The 24,267-nt window shown below is 44.1% G+C and overlaps 2 protein-coding genes across 2 annotated transcripts; both read left to right on the top strand.

Annotated features, from left to right (window-relative positions):
- The first annotated feature begins 832 nt into the window (after window positions 1-832).
- Window positions 833-3,702, top strand: LOC126355771 (cuticle protein 38-like). The gene is made up of 2 exons (XM_050006175.1): window positions 833-882; window positions 2,691-3,702. The coding sequence occupies exons 1-2, from the start codon at window positions 871-873 to the stop codon at window positions 3,561-3,563; spliced, it is 885 nt and encodes a 294-aa protein (XP_049862132.1). The 5' UTR covers window positions 833-870; the 3' UTR covers window positions 3,564-3,702.
- A 14,606-nt stretch (window positions 3,703-18,308) lies between these two features.
- LOC126355775 (cuticle protein 18.7-like) lies at window positions 18,309-21,874 on the top strand. The gene is made up of 2 exons (XM_050006178.1): window positions 18,309-18,348; window positions 21,294-21,874. The coding sequence occupies exons 1-2, from the start codon at window positions 18,337-18,339 to the stop codon at window positions 21,744-21,746; spliced, it is 465 nt and encodes a 154-aa protein (XP_049862135.1). The 5' UTR covers window positions 18,309-18,336; the 3' UTR covers window positions 21,747-21,874.
- The last annotated feature ends 2,393 nt before the right edge of the window (window positions 21,875-24,267 follow it).

Here is a 24,267-nt window from a genome sequence, read left to right as displayed (position 1 = left end):
CCTCACTCCGGCATGGGTGTGTGTGTTTGTCCTTAGGATACTTTAGGTTAAGCAGTGTGTAAGCTTAGGGATTGATGACCTTAGCAGTTAAGTCCCATAAGATTTCACACACATTTGAACAACAAAATGTTTTCACTGAGTGAGAGAACAGGACAATATGCTGGACACTAAAGTATAGATGCAGATCAAGATAGCATGGGGAACAAGCGTTCCGACGATTCCTTTTTAAAAGACTACTTCACAGAAAATTCGACAAAATGTACGGCCACTGTTACGAAAGGGGAGTATATGAAACTGTGTTCTACCCCGCGCCCACTGTTGTGCAAGACAGTGCAACAAAGCAATAATTTCACATGCAGTACACGGTTATGAGCTTCCGTTGAAGTTCCCTTTGCACAGAGCATTAACAAGTTGCGATGGAATGTGTGGATGTGTTCAACTATTTGTCTCAGTAAGCTCTCGTCATCAAGCAGTAAATGATGTCATACAACTACCCCTCTCTGGTTGTAAAAAAAACAAAGGATTGCATCTCCCCGTGAGGTGGTTCAGATAACTCTGCACTGCGTATGAATTCCTGGTGTCTTGGTTCGAATATCGCTTCGTCAACTAACTTCACATAATGAGAAATGTGGTCTTTCGTCTGTTTCCTTATCAGTGCTGCTTACTTTCCATTCGTTTGCTAGTGTTTTACGTGGGGTGCGTTGCGTAAGCTAGAAAGTAGAGCTAACTTCCAAGGAAGACGTGGAGGGAAGGACACCCGCTAGTACTTTCACGCTAGAGCGGCGCTCGCCTACGGTATAAATAGTGCGTGCACGCAGTCCGTAGGCAGAGTTCAGCAGCTGCAACAGCCGTCAACCCTCACCGCCGACGATGAAGTCCCTGGTGAGTGTCAGTGGATACCCTGGTGTTCGCGGGTTTTCTGGATACGCGGTCACTAGGACGTCGTAAACCAAATCGTGTGGTTTTCTACAGTCTCGGACTCTTAGGAAGTGCGGTCGTGACGTACAGCAGTACGGACTGTAGTGAGGGGATACTACGGCAACTTGAAGTTATGTGTCTGTTCGTGAGGCGTACAGGATTGGCTACACACTAACATCGAAAGGAAGCTGAATTTAATTTTGGACGAATATTCTGTAAGGACTATGACTGTCGCAGAGAAATATAACATTTGCTTTACAAAGTACTACTTGGCAGGGAGTGACAACCCCTCATTGCGATACTAGTCACCAACACTAGATATACAAATTGAATTTTCCTGTGGTGTTTGTCATTACTGCTTAGCACGTGGAAGAAAAAAGTTGAGGAATGTACGGAGTACAGATTTGTCATATCGTCTTAAGAACGAAGTAGAGTGAAATATAGCTTACCTGTGCTCTCGTTTACATTTTCATCGTAGTTGCATGTGAATTTTGCATATCTTATCGCGAATCAGACACCCATCTCTGGTTATCTATCTCTTCTGGTAGGCAGAAATTCAGACCGGTATAGAAATATAGATATAAGGCGAGAAACTTAGATAAAATGACTAAAGAGGTTCATTGCAAACTATGCGCTTCAAGTCCTATACTTCAAATTTAGCCTCCAGTTGGCTGTAGCATCAACATATTTTGCCTTAAATGAATAGAATAAAATCATTCCATTCTCTTAGCTTCAAGATCGATAAAGATAAGATACCACAGAAGCCAAAATGTTAAGATCGGTACTTCACAATGGGTAGTCAATGAAGTAGTGAAATGTGTCTGAATTCCTGAGGGACCAGACTACTTAGGTCATCGGTCCCTATACTTACACACTCCTCAAACTAACTTATGCGAAGGACAACTCACACACCCATGCCCGAGGGAGGACTCGAACCTCTGGCGGGAGTGGCCGCGCTGTCCGTGACATGACGCCACAAACCGCGCGGTCACTCCGCTCGGCTGTCAAGTGTGACTTCTAGGGCTTGTTAACGTTGATCTTTGTTTGCTTATTGCGGGCGCCTTCGGTTATCCGTGTAGCTGCGGGATGTCTTACATGGATCAGACAATGCGGACCATGGAACGTGTCACACATGGTTCAAATGGCTCTGAGCACTATGGGACTTAACATCTACGGTCATCAGTCCCATAGAACTTAGAACTACTTAAACCTAACTAACCTAAGGACATCACACAACACCCAGTCAACACGAGGTAGAGAAAATCCCTAACCCCGCCGTGTCACACATGCTTTCCAAGGCCGGGGCATCCTGCAATTGAAAATGTGGCTTTGATACCGCTCATTAAATGGAATGTAACAACACAGAGATTCTGGCATCCACACTGTTTTTTTTTTTTTTTTTTTTTTTTTTTTCAGGAAGGTCTTGAGATTAAACTTGCTAGTGACTTCATAAAGAACGACAGTTTTTTTGCTTAAGTTCTGCTTGGAAAATTGGTCTTTACCTGACCAGACAGTAGAGGTATATAGCGCTACTTGTATACCACTGTTCGATTAATAACTCACTTACAGTAACCTCCCACACAGGCTATTTTGGTTGTCTAGAGGTGCTAGGTTGTTTACGGAGTGTACTGCGTCTGCATGCTCCCCTGCCTGGTTTCACGGATGGCACGATCCACCCACAGCGGGCTTCAGTTGCCACGCATATATAGTTCTCATTAATGAAATGCAAGGGTTGCGCATGGCGGACTGTGTAGAGTGTGTTGTTTCCTCAGATCATCCTGAGCGCGGTTCTCGCGGTGGCCGTGGCGAAGCCCGGCTTCCTGGGGGCTGGTCTGGCAGGCCCGGCCATCGCGGCGGCTCCGGCCATCGCAGCCGCCCCCGTCGCCGTGGCAGCGGCACCGCAGCCCCCCGCCAACATCATCGTCGGACCTGGCGGCGTGCCCCTTGATACCCCTGAGGTGGCTGCAGCCCGCGGAGCACACCTGGCCACCGTCGCCCAGACACGGGCCCGCGACGCCGTCGTCAACTCGGCCGCCCTCCTGGCAGCCGCTGCCGCCCCCGCCGCCATCGCCGCCGCCCCCGCCGCCATCGCCGCCCCTGCCGCCGTCGTCGGCTCCCCCAACTATGCGGTCGGCCCCCCTGCGCTGATTAACGGCCTCGCTCCTTCCATCGCCGCCCTGGGACCACAGATCGCTGCCGCCGGCGCCGCCTCAGCCGCCTCAGCCGCCTCAGCCGCCGCGGCCGCTCGTGCCGCCGGTGCCGCCATCGCCGCCGCCCCCGCCATCGCCGCCGTCCCCGCCGCCATCGCCGCCCCCGCTGCCGTCGTCGGCTCCCCCAACTATGCGGTCGGCCCCCCTGCGCTGGTTAACGGCCTCGCTCCTTCTATTGCCTCTCTGGGACCACAGATCGCTGCCGCCGGCGCCGCCGGTGCCGCCATCGCCGCCGCCCCCGCCGTCGCCGCCGCCCCCGCCGTCGTCGCCGCCCCCGCCGCCATTGCCGCCGCCCCCGCCTACGCTGTCGGTCCCCCCGCGCTGGTTGGTGGCATCGCTCCCTCGATCGCCGCCCTGGGTCCAGCAGTGGCTGGAGCCCCTGGGGCCCTGGCTGCCGCCGCCCACCTGCAGGCCAAGGCTGCCCTGCTGGGCTGAACGTCTCTCAACAACGACCTCTGCTGTCCACCGACTGACTTTTTACAATCCATGTATTCTTCTCTTGAAGTGACAACACTGAGGTTACAGCAAATAATGTAGATACATATTTATAAATAAATGTGCCTTACTACTTTCACATCTGCTTATTCATAAACCTGTCTCATCAACATCCACGTCCGCCCCCGGTAGCTGAGTGGTCAGCGTGACAGAATGTCAAACCTAAGGGCCCGGGTTTGATTCCCGGCTTGGTCGGAGAATTTCTTCGTTCAGCGACAGCCGGCACAGTAGCTCAGAGTGTTCGGTCAGAGAGCGGGTTGCGTCTGTAATAAAAAACTACGTGAAACGGTCAACAACGAACTTGAACGGATGTCATGTGACGTCCGCAACGACCAAACACAACGATCAACAACGAACAAAATGAAAAAAGATTAAAGGCTGGGTGTTGTGTTGTCCTAATCATCATCATTTCATTCCCATCGACGAGTAAGTCGCCTAAGTGGCGTCAAATCGAAAGACTTGCACCAGGCCAATGGTCTACCCGACGGGAGACCCAGATCACATGACATCCAAGACAAAGTAAAAACTGCGTCACCTGGCGGTAAAAGGGTGGATAGTTTGCATACGGTTTCACATACCTTCCGAGATATTACTCTCTCTGTACACTCTGAAAGTTCTCAGGTGAAGCCCCTCCACTCACCAGGATTGTCACTCAACATGAGCAGACAAATACAGCGCTTCTCAAGACGACCATTCGCCGTAAGGCTCGCCAACTATACAGTAATGTGGACGCCGTCTGTGACACGGTTGCAGGACTCTCGTTCCTCTCACCATGCTGGAGGACTCAGATTCGGGGCTATGACTGGCGATGGGCAAAATACGACCACATTTTTCTGTCCATTTTCGTACAGTCACTAGCAGTGGCCTGTTCTCGTCCAGCCACTATTTTTTTTTTTTACCATAGAGACGGCGCATTACAAACGATCATCTGACTGACATCACATTAGGATCATGCGTCATGCCAGAAAAACTCAGTGGGTAACGGCTCTTACTGTGTGAGTGAGGATCTGTGTTATGGAGAAATAGGCACAGAGTAAGAAAAGATGAAGTCTTCTCTGCATTTTATTTTCACACATGCCCATCAGCATTTCTCCACGGTCCCGTTACGTTGATCATGTCAAATATTGTCGAACTCACTATCAAACTCATTTTAGGTGCATAATTTTAGAAGGAATCCTGACGTCTAGGACATTTTATTTGAACAACTGAGAACATAACGGAATTGCTTTTTAATTGTACAGAATGTGGCCTGCGGAGGGATAATTGTCGCGTATGATGAAACTACATCGTAGAAGAACTGCGCAGTTTACCTTTCTTAGAATAAGACACATGCGTCGTGTGTAGTACTGCTTTATAGACCACTTATTAAGTTTTTGAGGATACTCAGGGTTTCAGGTCTGTACAAAGACTTAATATGGAGAAAGGTATATATTACACAGCGTGCCTATCTGAACTTAACAACTAAACATCTTGGAAGATTCGCATCATATGAAAGTAAAATGTTCCAGATGGAAAGTTAATGACTTCAAAGGTGACGTCTGTCTGTGCTAAAACTGGCTACCCCCTAACTCCCGCCTCCCATTATCCACTTTTTTTTCGGATGGGATCTCTCCGTTGTACACTGCACATTCGAATTCTACCCAAAAAAAAGTGTTTATCCGACACCGTTTTTTTTTTCTGTTCGTGGTAGATGGGGCTGTAATCGGCGCGGGAGCTACAACAGTTGAAAGGAAGAACACACTGAAATAAGTCAGTCTGATCGCGAGATACGAGGCGACTCATCTAAATCAAGCATCCTGATGGTGAGGGAACTCACCGAAATTAACTGTGAAGGGAACAGAGAATGTAACTTATTTTCCAGATTTTTAAACGTTTAAAATGCTAAATTATGTACACATTACACTCTTTCTTAGATTTCCAAGTCCATTCTGTTGATCCAGTTGAACCCTTCAGGTGATGCATAGTGGATGTCATTTATTGATCCCCCAAAGGCTCGTTTCCGGCATTCACCAACAATGTGATTTATTGTTTGCAGGGCCGCTCCACAGTCACAATCTGTAAATGTTGCCCAGTCCCATTTGTACTTTAGATATCCGCAGTTCCGTTGTCCTGTTCGGATGCGGTTGATGGTTCTCCATCGGCGTCTGGGGAGTGTGAAACCTGGAACTCGCATGGAAGGCTTTTCAACCAGATGACCGTTGAACACTGACGATTCTTCCCAGTGACTTCTCCATACTTCGTTGATGTTGAAGTCGGAGGCTTCAAGATGTGCAGTTCGCCAAGGTGGTTTTCTTGGCTTCAGACGCTGATGTTCTGCTATTAATATATCGCAGTGTACGGGTAGCTGGGGTTCTTCTTAATGTTGCTCCAGATCTTCAGGAGAGCATCTGATCTTCGTAGAGCCGGAGGTTGGATGTTACTTAAAACTGGTAGCCATACAGTTTGAGTGCTACGTCTGCAGCCTGTCATAAGTTGCATCGCCTGGTTGAGTAGCACATCTATCTTGCTACAGTGAGGACTCTCCATCCAAGTTGGATAACACTATTCAGCGACAGAGTATGATAGTACCAAAGCAGTTGATCTTAGGGTTTGAGCGGTGCAACCCCAGGAGGTATTAGAAAGCTTCTGAATGATATTATTGCGGGTCTTCACTTCTGCGGCCACGTTGGAGAGATGTTGTCTATCTAGTGTTCTTCCGAGGTACTTCGTTGTGCTGCAATACTTCAATGTTTGTCCTCGGAGTTTACTTTCTGGTCTATAGTCAGAGTGTCTGTTCCGTAGGTGGAACGGTGAAGTAACAGTTTTCTGAGGCAGGCTTAGGCGGAGACACCATTTCCTGAAGTATGTTTCCAGGTTTTCCATGTCGGCAGTTAATTCTGTACCTGTATTTTGCTTGTCATTTCTTACACTGTATACTTTTGCAGAGGTGAAGACAGTCACCACGAGATGAGTTGTGAGAGGAATTCACTGGTAGTGTCACAAACGACTGTCAAGAAGTGTCCATGCAAATAGCAAAGAGGCAAGATTAACAATGTACCACTATCCAGGAACCTAGTCGTTCGATATATATCCAAAAATGTCCAATCCCACAATACCCACTGTCGTTAGTTACTGGATAGCAGACTCTATCCCCATTTTCACCTACTCTTTATCTTCGACTTAGGCAGGTTACATTGCGTTCTCTGCCATCCCGTACATGAATTAGTCCTAGAAAAAGGTATTGTGTGGCTCAAAGAATGTCGTGTTTTGCTGCTATGAATGGATTTAGAAACACTGAAATACTATCAGAACCGTACAACTACACAATAAATATACACAACGATTTGCAATGTTTGTGCTGGTCAGTGTGAAAAAGAGTTTTCTAAAGTACACAGCTGGCGACTGCAATTTCAGTATCATGAAAGCGATATCCAACAAACTTTAAATTGATATTAAAGTTAGTGCATGCTTGGATATGGAAATGATTAGCGAATTTTCGCAAATGCTTAAAACATCAACTTTGTTACATTTTGATACGACGCATTATTACTTACCTATCCACTCCGCCTCCCATCTTCCTGTGCCCCCTACTCATCATCCATGACAAATGGATCTACAGAACGCCAAGTGTGATTTTTAAGGTGTTGGACATGAAAGTGAAAAATCAGGTGGCAAAGACATGAAGGATAGCAGTCTGCCTCCAAAATAAAGTATAGAGAAACAAATTTATGTCAGTTAAGTGGAAAATAGAAATAAATCAATCAATAGTTGGTCCTGTTTTGTCATGTACAGCAGAAGCTATTTGCAGAATGAAAAACATAAAACAAAAGTTAACGAGAGTGAAAATGCATGTATTAAGACAGATCTAAGGAACTACCATGTAGGACAAAAGAACAAACGTTTCGATGAGGGAACAGAGCGGAATACAAAATATAGTCGCAGGCTCGAATCCTGCCTCGGGCATGGATGTGTGTGATGTTGGTAGGTTAGTTAGGTTTAAGTAGTTCTAAGTTATAGGGGACTGATGACCATAGATGTTACGTCCCATAGTGCTCAGAGCCATTCAAACCATTTTTGAACAAAATATAAATGCACATATGAAGACAAGAGTAAGAAATTGGAAGCATCATGTGGAAAGAACGAAAGCCACGAGACTAGGTAGAATTGGTAGACACGGATGATCTCAAGAGGACTACCTGGATAACCAGCCAAGAGATGGGAAAGCTATTGGTGCAGTACATCCACCGAAAGAGGCGGTCAAACAAGAGCAGAACTAATCAGCAGAACAGGAAGAAGAAAATATCTTACTAAATACAAAGTGCTTGCCATAAGTACATTTAACTGGGAAACAGTTGTGAAGGGTGCACTTAATAACTGTATTTACTTTAATTGATGGCCATGTCTTATTAAAGGGCAAAGAGTTAGTAATTACTAAATTAAATTTTGCAGTACTGCTCACCCATGCACTGCATGCTTATGAGTCATCTTTTTAGTTTTTTAAATTTACTTAAGGCAACGAGTTTATGGCAATGTGTGTTAACGTTGTGTGTAGTATCTTGCCAGAATGTCAAGAGCTGCATACTTATATTTCTCTATTTTACAAAATATGTGTTTTCCTCTTGTTGCCCTCGCTGCTTGTGGTGCTATTGGCTGTATACACAGTGAACGCCTAGTGGAAGCCACCTGCATTTGTCCATTGGTGGTCTGGTATACATTTGGTATCATGTATACGGTTCGTGGATATCTTTATATGGTTTCACATTATTAAAAGATTCCTTGCTTATGAAATATTGATTGATTTAACTATGATGCCTTTGGTTTTTGGAATTTTATGAATATTTGTGATTTTATTGTGATTTGAAAAGCATCCTTGAAGTTTTTTTAAAGTTTTAGAAAATTTCTTGAAATTCCTTTTTAGACACTTTTCCATTCTAAATGAATTTTGGTTGCAGGCTTGGTTTATAATGATAAATTGTTTCAGAAATGATTAAACCAGAATAATGATTTGCAAAACAGAGTATTTCTTGTTCATTCATTACAGATATGTAGTGTTTGATGGCAATAATAGCCAAGAGTACTTATTATTTGCATGCACGGGCTGACTATTGTGTGAAATAAAGACTGTTAACTGTTTTTGCTTCTGTAAAGCGCAAAGCTACAACTCCAGGATCCCCATCTCCTGTTATCACAATTAGTAGCTATCAGGGTTATCTGGTCAATTAGGTGTGGCATTGTACGTGTTGGTAGTAGGTAAATAGTTTAGTATAACCGATTTACTGTGCTCGTGTTTAAGTGCACTTTATGTTGTAATTTGTGCTGTTGGAGATTGTAAAATGAAGAGCGGAAACATTGGCTCGAGTATGAACTGCGAGCTGCCTTGGGTAACATCAGCACCTTGTCTACTGGAGAGGAAAGTGCAGCCTGGTCCTTGTTTGGGGCGCTACTATCTGACGTACCAGAGGATGTCTTAGCATTTAGCTTTGCTTCAGCCTCCCGTAAACAAATATTTCGATTAGAAGCCTTATTAGATTACTTAGCTAATAAGCTGTGGGACATATGTTTAATTTAAAATGATCCTCAGAGGTTGTCGAACATTCGTATGTTGCAAGAGGAAGAACTGGCCGTAGAATAACAAGTGTCGTTCACTACCTGGTAAGATGAAAATGATGTACAACCTGCGGTCCAGTGGGGTGTCGGTGAGAGGCTTCGCCTTTGTAAACAGTTTTGTAAATTCCCTGATCCTTTAGCTGCCGTTATTAAAAAGGTCTTAGGTGTTATTTGTGGGAAGTACCGATCAGGTGGTGCTGTTAATGTGGTTTATGGTTAACCTATAACAATTGTACGTGGTACTGGAAGTTCCTTGAATTGTTATTTTGAAAGTTATTTTTCCTTTAACTGTTGGTCGACTGAATAGGATAATTGCGGAAACTTTGCGAAAGGAGGAGACCTTAAATGGCTTCACTCCATCTTCAGACCACAAGTGGCCCATCGGGATCATCCGACCGCCTTGTCGTCCTCAGGTGAGGATGCAGATAAGAGGGTAGTATGGTCAGCACACCGCTCTCCCGATCGTTATGATGGTTTTCTGTGATCGGAGCCGCCAGTATTCGGTCGAGAAGCTCCTCAATTGGCAACCCTAAAAACGACAACAGTGCATGGCGGCTCGGATGGTCACCCACACAAGTGCCAGCCACGCCAACAACGCTTAACGTCGGCCACTAACGGGAACCGATGTATCCACTGTGGTAAAGCTGTTGCTCTTTAAGTGGCTGCCACAAGAAAATTCTTTCTGGAAACATAGGAATTCGTCGAAGAAAGGAACTGGTGGATATGCATGTTTTTAAAGTATATAATAACCATTAGGCAAATATGTTGATAGTGTGTGGATGGACAGTGCTCAGTGCTGAGATTTCTGAGAGTGATGCAGTAAGTAGTATTCCTAAAGGCGCGTTTGTTTTCAGGTACCTCCACCATTGCAAACCTCTTCATGGAGAATTTTGAGGATATTGCTATAGATACAGCGCCATTGAAGCATAAGTGTTTCTTTCGATACGTTGACGACACGTTCGTCATTTAGCCAAACGGACACGAGAAATTAGACGAGTTTTGGGAACACCTCAATGGCACCAACCGTAATATCCAGTTCACCATGGAGGTGGAAAAAGATAATGCATTGAACTTCCTCGACGTCCTTGTCCACCGTAAACGAGATGGGTGCCTCGGCCACAGCGTCTACAGAAAATCCACCCACACATACCCGTACCTGCATGCTACCAGCCATCATCATCCACCACAGAAGCGCACAGTGTTACCAACATTGGTGCATCGTGCGAGAGTAATATCAGACGACGACCACCTGCCCCACGAACTGAGCCACCTACGCAAGGTTTTCAGGAAGAACGGCTACAGCGCCCATCAAGTGAAAGAAGTAATTTCTGGGAAATATCAGAATAAGACCAGCGACGAAGAGCAGGAAAAGAAACTTGCTTTGCTGCCATTCTGTGGCTCTGTGTCAGGCAAGATAAGCCGCCTGTTGAAAAGACACAAGACCAAATCGATGTTCAGGCCTCCAACGAAAATCCGTGAATTACTGAGACCAGTAGAGACGCTGTAGGTCTCAGAACACCTGGGGTCTACGAAATACCTAGTGAGTGTGGCCAGAAGTACATCGGACAGGCAGTGCGCACTGTGGAACAACGCAGGAAAGAACATCAGAGGTATTATCGCCTACGCTATCCAGAGAAATCTGCTTTAGCTGAGCATGCATTAGAAATCGGTCGCCACATAAAATTTGACGATACCTCTGTCGTGGTTCGCACTAGCGGCTTCTGGGACCGTTTAATACAGGAAGCTATTAAAATAAAAATTATCACAAACGCCCTGAATAGAGAGGGTGGCTTACAGCTCAGCGCTGCGTGGGATCCCGCGATCGCGCTGTTGAAGAGGGCACATCGAACGCCGACTGAAAACATGCCCATATATGGCAATGTCATGGGCACCAGTGACGTCACAGCCGGCAGCTAGCGTATATAAGGGTGCACCAACATCCCACTGGCAGTCATAACACTTGACAATGGCCAAGGAGTGCTTGACCGAGAGCTCGTGTAGTTTTAACCAATTGACCTCCACCATTCGTTGCCTGGAGGGCTTCTTGGCTACCAGGGGACGAGATTTAAAATGAAGGAATAACTAACATGGAAAGGAATAGACGCTGATATCCACAATGTGAGCAATGTAATAACTCCGATACAAGAAGCAATCAGGGTCTGTTTCAATAGACTAAGGAGTATCAACCTACAAACAAGATATTTGTTGATTTCTTAGGTCCTGTGCCACGAACCACAAGTGGTAATCGATTTAGTTTTCTAGTGGTCGACACATTCACTAAGATCGTTTGGTTGGTACCTAGTTCGGGAATGACCGTGGATACCAGCATTCAGCGTCTCTAGGAGACATTTACTAGTTTCGGTTCCCAAAAGCCCTTGGTGAGCGATAAATCTTCCGTCTTTATGTCAAGAAAGTTTAAGGGGTTTTGTTTCTATCATGAGATCTCTTATATAACCACTACGACCTGCTACTCGCAGATCTATGCTGGAAGTATTATAAGAAACCTTAATGGGCCCTTAGAATCTATTACTTGCACGCTCAAAGCTGTTAGGATAAGACTGAGTTGGCTTTCAGTACATCAGCAAAGAAGGGAAGGCAGAAAGGTGGAAGATGTATATAGATGGTTTATACAAGGGCGATGTACTTGAGGACAATATTATGGAAATGGAAGAGGATGTAGATGAAGACGAAATGGAAGATAAGATACTGCGTGAAGAGTTTGACAGAGCACTGAAAGACCTGAGTCGAAACAAGGCTCCCGGAGTAGACAACATTCCATTAGAACTACTGATGCCCTTGGGAGACCCAATCCTGACAAAACTCTACCAGCTGGTAAGCAAGATGTATGAGACAGGCGAAATACCCTCAGACTTCAAGAAGAATATAATAATTCCAATCCCAAAGAAAGCAGGTGCTGACAGATGTGAAAATTACCGAACAATCAGTGTAATAAGTCACAGCTGCAAAATACTAACGCGAATTCTTTACAGACGAATGGAAAAACTGGTAGATGCAGACCTCGGGGAGGATCAGTTTGGATTCCGTAGAAATGTTGGAACACGTGAGGCAATACTGACCTTACGACTTATCTTAGAAGAAAGATTAAGAAAAGGCAAACCTACGTTTCTAGCAGTTGTAGACTTAGGGAAAGCTTTTGACAATGTTGACTGGAATACTCTCTTTCAAATTCTGAAAGTGGCAGGGGTAAAATACAGGGAGCGAAAGGCTATTTACAATTTGTACAGAAACCAGATGGCAGTTATTAGAGTCGAGGGGCATGAAAGGGAAGCAGTGGTTGGGAAAGGAGTGAGACAGGGTTGTAGCCTCTCCCCGATGTTATTCAATCTGTATATTGAGCAAGCAGTAAAGGAAACAAAAGAAAAATTTCGAGTGGTATTAAAATTCATCTAGAAGAAGTAAAAACTTTGAGGTTCGCCGATGACATTGTAACTCTGTCAGAGACGGCAAAGGACTTGGAAGAGCAGTTGAACGGAATGGACAGTGTCTTGAAAGGAGGATATAAGATGAACATCAACAAAAGCAAAACGAGAATAATTGAATGTAGTCAAATTAAATCGGTGATGCTGAGGGAATTAGAATAGGAAATGAGACACTTAAAGTAGTAAAGGAGTTCTGCTATTTAGGAAGTAAAATACCTGATGATGGTCGACGTAGAGAGGATATAAAATGTAGACTGGCAATGTCCAGGAAAGCGTTTCTGAAGAAGAGAAATTTGTTATCATCGAATATAGATTTATGTATCAGGAAGTTGTTTCTGAAAGTATTTGTTTGGAGTGTAGCCATGTATGGAAGTGAAACATGGACGATAATTAGTTTGGACAAGAAGAGAATAGAAGCTTTCGAAATGTGGTGCTACAGAAGAATGTTGAAGATAAGGTGGATAGATCACGTAACTAATGAGAAGGTATTGAATAGGATTGGGGAGAAGAGGAATTTGTGGCACAACTTGACTAGAAGAAGGAATTGGTTAGTAGGACATGTTTTGAGGCATCAAGGGATCACAAATTTAGCATTGGAGGGCAGCGTGGAGGGTAAAAATCGTAGAGAGAGACCAAGAGATGAATACACTAAGCAGATTCAAAAGGATGTAGGTTGCAGTAGGTACTGGGAGATGAAGAAGCTTGCACAGGATAGAGTAGCATGGAGAGCTGCATCAAACCAGTCTCAGGACTGAAGATAACAACAACAACAACAACAACTGCCAATCATGAAGCACATAAGACCACACCTTTGCCTTTGCCTTCCCGCCCATCTTCCCCTAGCCAACGTGTGGTCGTTAAATGATGTGTTGTTTGAATTCTTTGACTCTATGGGCATGAAAAGGAAGCGGGAAATTGCGACGAAGAGTATCACTGTTGCAGATCAGAGAAAGAAGCGCAGGGACGATCGGTGGAGGTGATCCCTTTCAATAGCAGTTGTTGATCGTGTATATGTCAAGGACTTCCGGGGAAAAGCAACGGTGCCCAGGGGGCATCAGGCAAAATTTGATCCCATTTCCACGGACCACTTGTCAATGTAAAAAGGTTGACGTCTGTCATCCTATGGCTCCAAGATTTGAATATTAAAAAACAAATACATTGCAGTAATATTGAAGGTAGAATGTAGGTTATGAAGGAGTGAGGAACTGTGATCCCTTCCCGGGTTTCGTATTATGGAGATGGAGGGGGGGGGGGGGGGGGTTGATAAGTCGATGTCGATAGTCGTGGACACAGTCCATCTTTACGGGGCGTTGAGTTCCTGGTGCCGGATAGTGTTGGTGTCCCTGCCACTTTTGAGAATTCAACTCCTTTCGTGAGAGGGTGCTGCCACAGAAGAGGACACGTGTGAAGGGTTGGCAACGGGATGCACTGAGGGCAGTGCAGAGGGGCGTGTGGGAACATCTGGTCGATGTTGCGTATACCGGCAATGAGTGATCGCACATTGCATCTCGTGGTTCCTCTGCCTGAGCGAGTAAGCCCACGATAGAGAGACTGCCTGTCTGCTTGCTGTTGCTTGTCAGTTGGCCGACATAATCCATACGGACATAAGTTTGGAAACGGTGGACCTCCATGTGCCATCTTATGTTTAGCGGTTTCTGACGCTTTTGTCATGTTACTGATTACCTATGATAGTGAACCGTCAAAAGAAAAGCTACTTACCTCATTCAGTAGCTGCCTAAAGTTAGAATTGTGTTCGACAAGGTTAGTAGGTACCAAGGCTGAGCTGCTATTCCAGCTTCCAAAAGTGGTATCGTTACGACGTTCATTGATAGTCCTGACCTCATTAGTAAATTTAACTTTGTAGTACCTCTCACCGGAGCACTGACAGACTGTATTTTCTTTTAATCAATCCTCATGTTTTATTAAAAGATAAAGACGTCGTCGTTGGTAAACTCAGTTGTGTAGTACCTCTTGCCCATGCACTGCATAAGGGTGGGTCATTTTTTTAAGGGAAAGAATTGCTGGTATTGCCTGTTTAGTTGTGTCCAGTACTTTCTCAGACGCTTACGAGTTTAAAGGTGACTGATATTTCTCTGTATTAGAAAGCTTGTATATTGCTCTTGTTACGCGCGACGTTTGTGGCACGACAGAATGTTCGCACAGTGAATACCTAGGGTAGGCGTACACTGGGGCCACCTGGGCCTCGTTTGTGTATGCCTGTTGGAGCCCGGTATACGTCTGACGTTATTTATGAGGTTTCTGACTGTATTGAAATGGATGCGCCTCATTAAAAGTTTCTTTGTCTATAAAACATTATTTCTTTGGGCGATGATATCTTTTTTGTTTTATAGTTGTTTGTGACGTTCTTGTGTTTTTAAATAGGTCCTTAAATATTTTTACTGTTTTTTGAAGTATTTTTAAAATTGATTTTGTTTTAAAAAATTCTTTTTTTGTAGTTTTCTTAATTGGAACTTCTGAATACATTTTGGTTACTGGCCTGGTTTTAGCCACAATACTGAAATGTGAAACAGATTGGAAATGGTCATTCATTTAAGATATGTAGCCTTTGATAGTATTAATTGTCAAATGTCCTTATTACTGGTAAGTACGGACTCGATGTTGTGTGAAATAATGATTGTTTACTGTTTTTGCTTCTGTGTACTCAGTTGCCACACATCATGATCCACATGTCCGGTTATCACATATCAATAATCTACATGTTACTGAAATGTTATGACAATGAAAATGAAATACTTTAGTTGTAAACATAAAATGAAAATGTAATTGTAACGTACTGGTTATAGAAATAAAGGAGGTGCAATAGAAATTTTATAAAAATGTAATGAAAAACATTCGTAGCGTATTAGGAGTTTTATGTCTCAGTGTTTTACTTGCAAACTCTACCTATGTGTCTTTGAATATTCATGGCACACAGAACATTCCATTTCCTTCACGCATGTATCAAATTGGCAAGATTATGTCAAAGGATAGCTTTCAAAGAGTGCATGTGTAAGGACTTTGCTGTGTCCAGATAAACAACGTACATGCCTCAACCAACCAGGGGGATGCTACTGGTCAAGAGCGTTGTGTCCTTCCCATTCTTACTATAGAAAGCTCTCTAGCTAGGTGTGTAGGTTTTATGACAATGAACTACTGAACTCTCACTGGAAGTTCTAAACATGTGTAGCACAACTGGCTTACAAGCCTAAATTCCAAGAAAGCAACGTGGGTCGACGAATCGGACGAGTTGTTACGTCATTAAAATGTTGCGCTATTACTGGGAGTACTAAATATGTTTGTTCGTTTAAAAATACTCTCATTGGCCTGTTTCCAAAAAAGGGTCATCTTGTAGAACAGCGGTGGGGTGGGGGAAGGGGTATAAGTTAGTTATGGTGGAGGACAGTGTGGCAGTGGAAGGGCTGGGGCTTAGGAATGTTGAAGTGTAGTTGGGAGAGGGGAGGGGAATGGTAGGGGATTTCAGAGAGGATAAAATTCTGTCCATTATAACTGTTCTCCTCCTACTGTCGCTCGTTTGAGCAGTCTGAATAGTTCAGGACAAGCAGTTAATGTAGCTCACTTAGCGTCTAGTAAATTAACCTAATCGCTTGTATAAATTAGGATTGGGAATAACATTTATCTGGGAATACCGTTTAAGAACAATGATGAAAAACTACCCTACATATTAAGAGGAGGAGAATTATTTGGTTTACACTCTTCTGCTGTAGCAAATGACAAATCTCATTCACTAAATACTTGCTCTGAGTTTCATGGCATATTCAGCGGTTAAGATTCATATTACGGGTACAAACAAATTTTCGTTAAAGAGACATAGTTTTACAAGTTCTCATAAGTTAAGGTTCCCTGCTACGATCCTTACATGTCCATTTCATTTCGCTTTGCATTCTTACATCTAGGTATTTCATTGACGCTACTATTTTAACCACTACATTACTAATGCTGTATCTGAAAAGTGCGGGATTGTTACTGTTACTCATCTGCATTAAGTTAATTTTTCATTCATTTACAGCTAACTACTTCACTCTACTTATTATGTAGCCTTTCAGTCGCAGTCTAGTACTATCATGGAATACTGTTTATAAAGGGCTGTTGTGGAGATCACTAAACACAGTATAAATAAGTGTTTAGACGATTTCTTGAGTGGCTTAGGCCTTTCGTTGAGGCAATTAAGAAACAACAAATTCATGGTCAAAGAGTTATATATGAAAAAATTAACTTTAGTACCCTACGTAGGCAATGCACAACCCAAGGAAAAACAGTTAACGACGAGGAGTAGAGATCTGATCCAGCAAGATGGCTTTGAAACTCTTTACTATAGTCTTAAGTTTTTATTCATAACGAGGTACGAGAAAGTGGTTTACACATCTTGGGAGTTGCTTGTAACTAAAAAAAAATAGCTTCAGAATTTGACATATGGCCTGAGACATTTGATGTCATTCCGCCGAATTCCTGAGGTACTCCCTAATTGTGCGTGAAAGGCAACACAGATTAACATCGGTAAACTCACAATGTATTGGAGAGTACTAGATGGTCTACATATGTTGCTCCAAAACTTAAGGAAAGAAATTGTGCTGTTGGTTTAATATCCTCAAGAGTGAATTTTTAAATTCAGTAGTCTTCAGTCTGATGATTGGTTCGATGCAGCTCTCCAGGCTAATCTGTTCCGTACAGACCTCTTCATCTCTGCATAGATTCTGCAGTATACATCGATTTGAAGCTGCTTAGGGTGTCCAAGCTTTACTCTCCCTGCAGAATTTCCCTCTTCCTCCCACCACCCCCCACCCCTCCCCCTCTCCACTCCCTTCCACTACCAGACTGAATATTCCTTGAAACCTGAGCCTGTGTCGTATTAATACAATCCTTTTTTTAGTTAAGCTGTGACATATATTTCATTTCCCTCATTACAAATGCTTCTATTCTCTTGTTGCTACGTTTCTTGCCGTTTACTTTTTCACAAGGCTTCACTCTTACGGAAACTGTCAGAAAATGAATAATATTTAAATTTATATTCGAAGTTTTCAAATTTATCTCTTTCCCAAACGCGTTCCTTGCTAATGACAGCCTGCAGTGCAGTTCTCTCTACTTCGACCATCATTGGTATTTGGCTGCCAAACAGCAAAATTCATCTGCCTCGTGCCTAATTTTCTAATCGAATTTTATTAGCAGCACTTGATTTAATAAGAGTATTTCTATTATCCTTTTTTTTACCTTTGCTGATGTTCATTTTATAAACTATATTAAGGAGAGCGTTCATTTCGTTCAGCTATGAAGTTATTTATCTCTGGTATGTTGTATTCCTGAATTTCACCAATTCAGAGGAAAATCACTCAAATCGTGGTACTACTGAAGGGTTAGCTCAGAATTCTTGTAAGTGTATTTGTCATACAGAAATTTGGCGAAAGTCTGTGGGAAGTCTGTTGTAGCAATTATAAATAAATTCATTCATAGCTTATCATACGAGCAACAACGGCCTGGGTACCTTCGTCGCATGCAGGGTATATTGCGTCAGCCGCAATGCATAGTTAACGCACAAGGAAGACGAGGCTGGAAGGACATACGCAGGCACTTTCACGCCAGTGGGTCGCTGGACTCGGGTATAAATAGCGCGGGTGCGCTACCCGTAGTCACAGTTCAGCAGCTGCAACAGCCGACAACCCACTGAGCCAGCCATGAAAACCCTGGTAAGTGCCAGTGTCTACCCTGAGTTCACAGAAGTTCTGGATGCGCCGCCTCTTGGATGTCGTCACCCATATCGTTATCACCTACATGGTGCTCATAACTGCAGTTTGGCTCCGACGAGACGTGCGGCTGTATCCTGGCAAGACGCATTACTTCATTCAGCAACATGACACAGGATGGAATTGCAAAGTCGAGAGTTTACACTCTGTTCGCAGTAGTATATAGAATAAGACTTATAAAACTAACCACACCTATCTGATCTGAAGCATTCGTGACTTCATGTAATGCTACTAAGTACACAGGAAGTTAATACCTGGCGACAGAGGACGATGTGTATCCGAATTAAAAGTAAGTAAGGTCCTTGGTCAAATGCAGCTCAGACTGATTCGCATTTAGGTTTTCCAAGATTTGTTTAGTATTATAAGAGAATGTAAAGGATTAATGCAACGAAGAGGGTAAGACGGAATAATTGCTCCCTTCTAATACCGCAAGACATCTGGTGATTTTTCCAGCAATCCAAAATCAACACCAGCGACATATTTCAAAAATTATCCCTCGATACCAGGCAAGATCTGTTCACATTTTAGTGTTGAATGTATCGCCTCGAATAAATCTGGGAACCATGCGATATTCAACAGAGTAGTAGAAAGAGAAGAGAATCTATGACTGAATTATGAAGATAAACACAAGTGCTGAAAATTCAGAGTAATGTGCCCAGCTTAAGCCTTTCCCATTACTCGGAACGATAACCCTTGATTTTGTAAGCAGTCCAAAATTAAATATCTCTTACAGCTGATAATTGTGTAACCCAGTTGTGATACAGAAGTCAAAGTATACTCCAAAATGAAATTTTCACTCTGCAGCGGTGTGTGCGCTGATGTGAAATGAAACTTCCTGGCAGATTAAAACTGTGTGCGAGAGCGAGACTTAAATTCACGACCTTTGCATTTTGCAGCCAAGTGTTCTACCGACTAAGCTACCGAAGCCTGACACAAACGGTCCTCACATCTCTACTTGAGACAGTATCTGATGTACTACCTTCCTACTGCGGAGACGTGGCTTATCCCCAACCTGGGGTATGTTTCCAGGATGAAATTTTCATTTTGCAGCGGAGTTCACGCTGGCGAGAAGTTTCCTGGCAGATTAAAACTGGGTGCTGGACCGAGAATCGAACTCGGGATATTTACCTAGGAAACTTGTTGAGATGTAAGATAGAAAATGAAAGGAACAGAATTTTGTAAGTGGGGTGACCCAGTAAAGTTCCTGGCTGAAACATGAAATTATTTTATAAGACATCTGAACCTAAAAAGAGGAAGACATGGAACTAAGAGGGAGTGGAGTAGTGTTAGAGAAAAATAAGTGATAGCAAAATTCTGTTGCCGAAATTAGTTACAATGTAGTCTGAGTCTTTTAGTAAACATTCGCAAATGTTGTAGTTAATATTTCACTGTTAGCTAGTGTCGGGGCTGATAATGTCTCCATCAAAAATACAAGAGTCGCTCCAAAAGAAATACACAATATTTTTTTAAATGCATCTTTTATTCTACATGTTTGAAAGTTTTACAGTGTGTAGATACATCCTTTAGGAACAATATTTTCATTTCTTCACGTAATTTCCATCCCTCTCAACTGCCTTACGCCATCTTGGAACCAGTGACTGGATACCAGCACGGCAAAATTCTGAACCAACATGTTGGAGCCACTGTTTGGCAGCGTGTACAATGGAGTCATCATCTTCAAACCTTGTTCCACGAAGAGAGTCTTTCAGTTTCCCAAAGAGATGATAGTCACGTGGAGCTAGGTCAGGACTGTAACACGGGTGTTTCAGTGCTGTCCATCCGAGTTTTGTGAACGCTACCATGGTTTTTTGACTGACATGTTGCCGTGCATTGTCGTGCATCAGCAAAACATCCTGCTTTTGCCGATGTGGTCGAGCACGACTCAGTCGAGCTTGAAGTTTCTTCATTGTCGTCACATATGCATCAGAATTTATGGTGGTTCCACTTGGCATGATGTCCACAAGCAAGAGTCCCTCCGAATCGAAAAACACCGTAGACATAACTTTTCCAGCAGAAGGTGTGGTTTGTATGATGCGACTCCATTGATTGCCTTTTCGTCTCTGTTTCATCAGCTGTCGCCATTTTTCCAAGAAATTGGTCTCCACCAATCTCGTACTGCTCCCACCGTTCGCTGCACACCGTTTTCCTTGTTTCTTTGTGAGCCACTGTCAACATCCTGGAAACCCACCTGGCATAAACCTTTTTTAACGCCAACACTTTCAGTATTCTGCTAACACTTACTTCCGCCATCCCAACGTAGCGTGGCAATTCGTTAACTGTGATATGTCTGTCAGCAGTCACCAAATCGTTAATTCTCTGCACATTGTCTGGAGTGTGTTCAGTACGAGGTCTGCCGCTGCGAGGACAATCCTCAATGTTGCCGTGCCCACTTTCATCACGTAACCTGCTTGCCCACCGACTAACTGTACTGCGATCGACAGAAGGATCTCCATGCACATTTTTCAACCTCTTGTGGATGTCTCCCACATGCTGTGAGGCGCTACTCACTGGAACAGGTTGAACTAAGTTTGAAAATAAGTTTTTATCTAAGCACTGTAAAACTTTCACACATGTAGAATGAAAACTGTATTTTTACAAAATAGTGTGCATTTCTTTTGGAATGACCCTCGTATATATCTTAATGCCTCTCACACATGTATTGTCATGTAGATATGGCTTAAGTGTATAAAGCACACGTGGCTTCTTTTGAATGAGTCTCTTCAGTCATCAAGAGCAATGGAGTATTATTATTAGACAAATAAATGAACAAGTGCAGTCTGTATATTTGAAACAACACAGATTAAAATGAAACAACTGGATTCATTACTACTGTGAACATAAATTAGTAAACGATTCTTTCGTTTGAGATATAAGTCTTTTTCCTCCAGATCGTCCTGAGTGCGGTGCTGGCCGCGGCGGTGGCGAAGCCCGGCTACCTGGGCGCTGGACTGCTGGGTGCTGGTCTGGCAGCCCCAGCCATCGCAGCCGCCCCTATCGCCGTGCCGGCGATCCCGCAGCCCCCCGCCAACATCATCATCGGGCCCGGCGGCGTGCCCCTGGACACCCCTGAAGTGGCGGCAGCCCGCGGCGCACACCTGGCCACCGTAGCTCAGACGCGGGCCCGCGACGCCATCATCAACTCGGCCGCCATCCTCGCCGCCCCAGCCGCCATCGCCGCCCCCGCCGCCATCGCCGCCGCCCCCGCCTACGCCGTCGGTCCCCCCGCGCTGGTCGGCGGCCTCGCCCCCTCGATCGCCGCCCTGGGCCCGGCGGTGGCTGGAGCCCCTGGAGCCCTGGCTGCCGCCGCCCACCTCCAAGCGAAGGCTGCCCTGCTGGGCTGAACTGCGCTCCACAACGACCTCTGTCAGCAGAGGGACACTACGTATGTCACTGACCTTTGTTTTACACCACAACACAGAGGCTACAGGCATTTATGTACATAAGTTTTATAAATAAATACGCAAAATTACTTATCTATTTAACTTGACAATGAAACAGATTCCCAGATGGACGCCATACTAATAATCGTACACGGCATAAAGAAACAACTGAAAGATTTTAAAGCAAATAATTCACCATATCTGGCTGGAATCCCAATTCGGATTCACAAAGAGTACACTACGGCATTGGCATTCATCGCAACTATCTCACCCAGCGCACAGTCCCAAGCGAGTGGAAGAAAGCAGAAGTGACTCCTGCGTAAGAGAAGGGTAGAAGTGTGTGTGTTTGTTTGGTGCTTACTGCCGCTCAACGGCGACGTTATCAGCTCCCTTACTCATATTAAACGTAAGTAATGTGAGAGAAGTAGTAAAATGTGAACATACACATTAAGACAAAAGGAAAATAGAAACGATGCTATACAGAAGACTAAAATACAAGTAAAACGACAAAGAAGCTAAAAGGAAGGCACAGGAAAATTTCACTGGCTTATCACTCAAGTAAAATATGGGGGAGCCAGTTAACTCATGAACATCTAAATCTACATCCATACTCCGCAACCTACCTGACGCTGTGTGGTGGAGGATACCCTGAGTACCTATATCGGTTCTCCCTTCTATTCCAGTCTCGTATTGTTCGTGGGAAGAAGGATTGTCGGTATGCTTCTGTGTGGGCTCTAATCTCTCTGATTTTATCCTCATGGTCTCTTCGCGAGATATACGTAGGAGAGAGCAATATTCTGCTTGACTCTTCGGTGAAGGTATGTTCTCGAAACTTCATCAAAAGCCCGTACCGAGCTACTGAGCGTCTCTCCTGCAGAGTCTTCCACTGGAGTTTATCTATCATCTCCGTAACGCTTTCGCGATTACTAAATGATCGTGTAACGAAGCGCGCTGCTCTCCGTTGGATCTTCTCTATCTCTTCTATCAACCCTATCTGGTACGGATCCCACACTGTTGAACAGTATTCAAGCAGGGGGCGAACAAGCGTACTGTTACCTACTTCCTTTGTTTTCGGATTGCATTTCCTTAGGATTCTTCCAATGAATCCCAGTCTGGCATCTGCTTTACCGACGATAAACTCTATATGATCATTCCATTTTAAATCACTCCTAATGCGTACTCCCAGATAATTTATGGAATTAACTGCTTCCAGTTGCTGACCTGCTATTTAGTAGTTAAATGGTGTATGTATTAACACAATCTCCGTGATAAGCTTGGTAAGAACGTTGAACAGTGCACAAAACTTAAAAACTCGAACCACTTTCATTTGTCATTACCTAAAATAGACACAGTAAATCTGTCGGCAAATCACCCGCTGCCCTCTTGTCGGTAAAATAAAATGCAGCCTAATAAAATGTGCCTGGTGCACAGTGGTCAGTATGCCACAAGCGCCACACGTTGGAAGGCGGGTGACCTTGTTCTGTCAACGTGGCTGGAAGGAGGTAGGCCACAGTCTGATTGTGGGATTTACAATACGGAGCTTATTGTCGATTACTTCCAACCACTCCTCATCCCGCACACAAGGGCGTCATCATTTTCAAAACTTGTTCCACGGAGAGAGTCCTTGAGTTTCCCAAGGATGATAGTAACATAGAGCCAGGTCAGGACTGTATGGTGGTTGTTTCAGTGTTGTCCATCCGAGTTTTGTGATCGCTTCCACGGTTTTTTGACTGACATGTGGCCGTGCATTGTCGTGCAACAGTCAAACATCCTGTTTTTGCTGATGTGGCCGAAAACGACTCAGTCGAGCCTGATGTTTCTTCAGTGTTGTCAGAATTTATGGTGCTACCACCTGGCAAAAAGTCCTCAAGGAAGAGTCCTTTGGATTCGAAAAACACTGAAGCCATAACTTTTGCAGCAGAAGGTGTGGTTTTGATTTTTTTTTCTTGGATGAATTTGCATGATGCCACTCCATGAAAAATGATGGAGCCATGCTTCATCACCTGTCACAATTCTTCCAAGAAATTCATCTCTATAATTCTCGTACTGTTCCAGAAGTTCGCTGCATACCGTTTTTCTTGTTCCTTTATGAGCCACTGTCAACATCCTGCAACCCACCTGGCACAAAGCTTTTTTAACGCCAACACTTTCAGTATTCTGCAAACACTTCCTTACCCTATCCCAACATTGCGTGACAATTCGTTCACTGTGATGCGTCTGTCAGCAGTCACCAATTCGTTAACTCTCTGCACATTGGAGTGTGTTCAGTACAAGGTCTGCCGCTGCGAGGACAATCCTCGATGACGCCGTGCCCGCTTTCATCACGTAACCTGTACTGCGATCGACACCAGCATTTCTATAATCCTTTTTCAACCTCTTTTGGATGTTTCCCAGTGTCTCGTTTTCACAGCACAGGATTTCTATGACAGCACGTAGCTTCTGAAGAACGTCAAGTGTAGCAGCCATCTTGAAGACATGCTGT

Source organism: Schistocerca gregaria, chromosome 3 (genome assembly GCF_023897955.1).
Source record: "Schistocerca gregaria isolate iqSchGreg1 chromosome 3, iqSchGreg1.2, whole genome shotgun sequence".
Classification (NCBI taxonomy): domain Eukaryota; kingdom Metazoa; phylum Arthropoda; class Insecta; order Orthoptera; family Acrididae; genus Schistocerca; species Schistocerca gregaria.
Note: the sequence above shows the minus strand (reverse complement) of the source record. Positions and strands in the feature narration are given on the sequence as shown.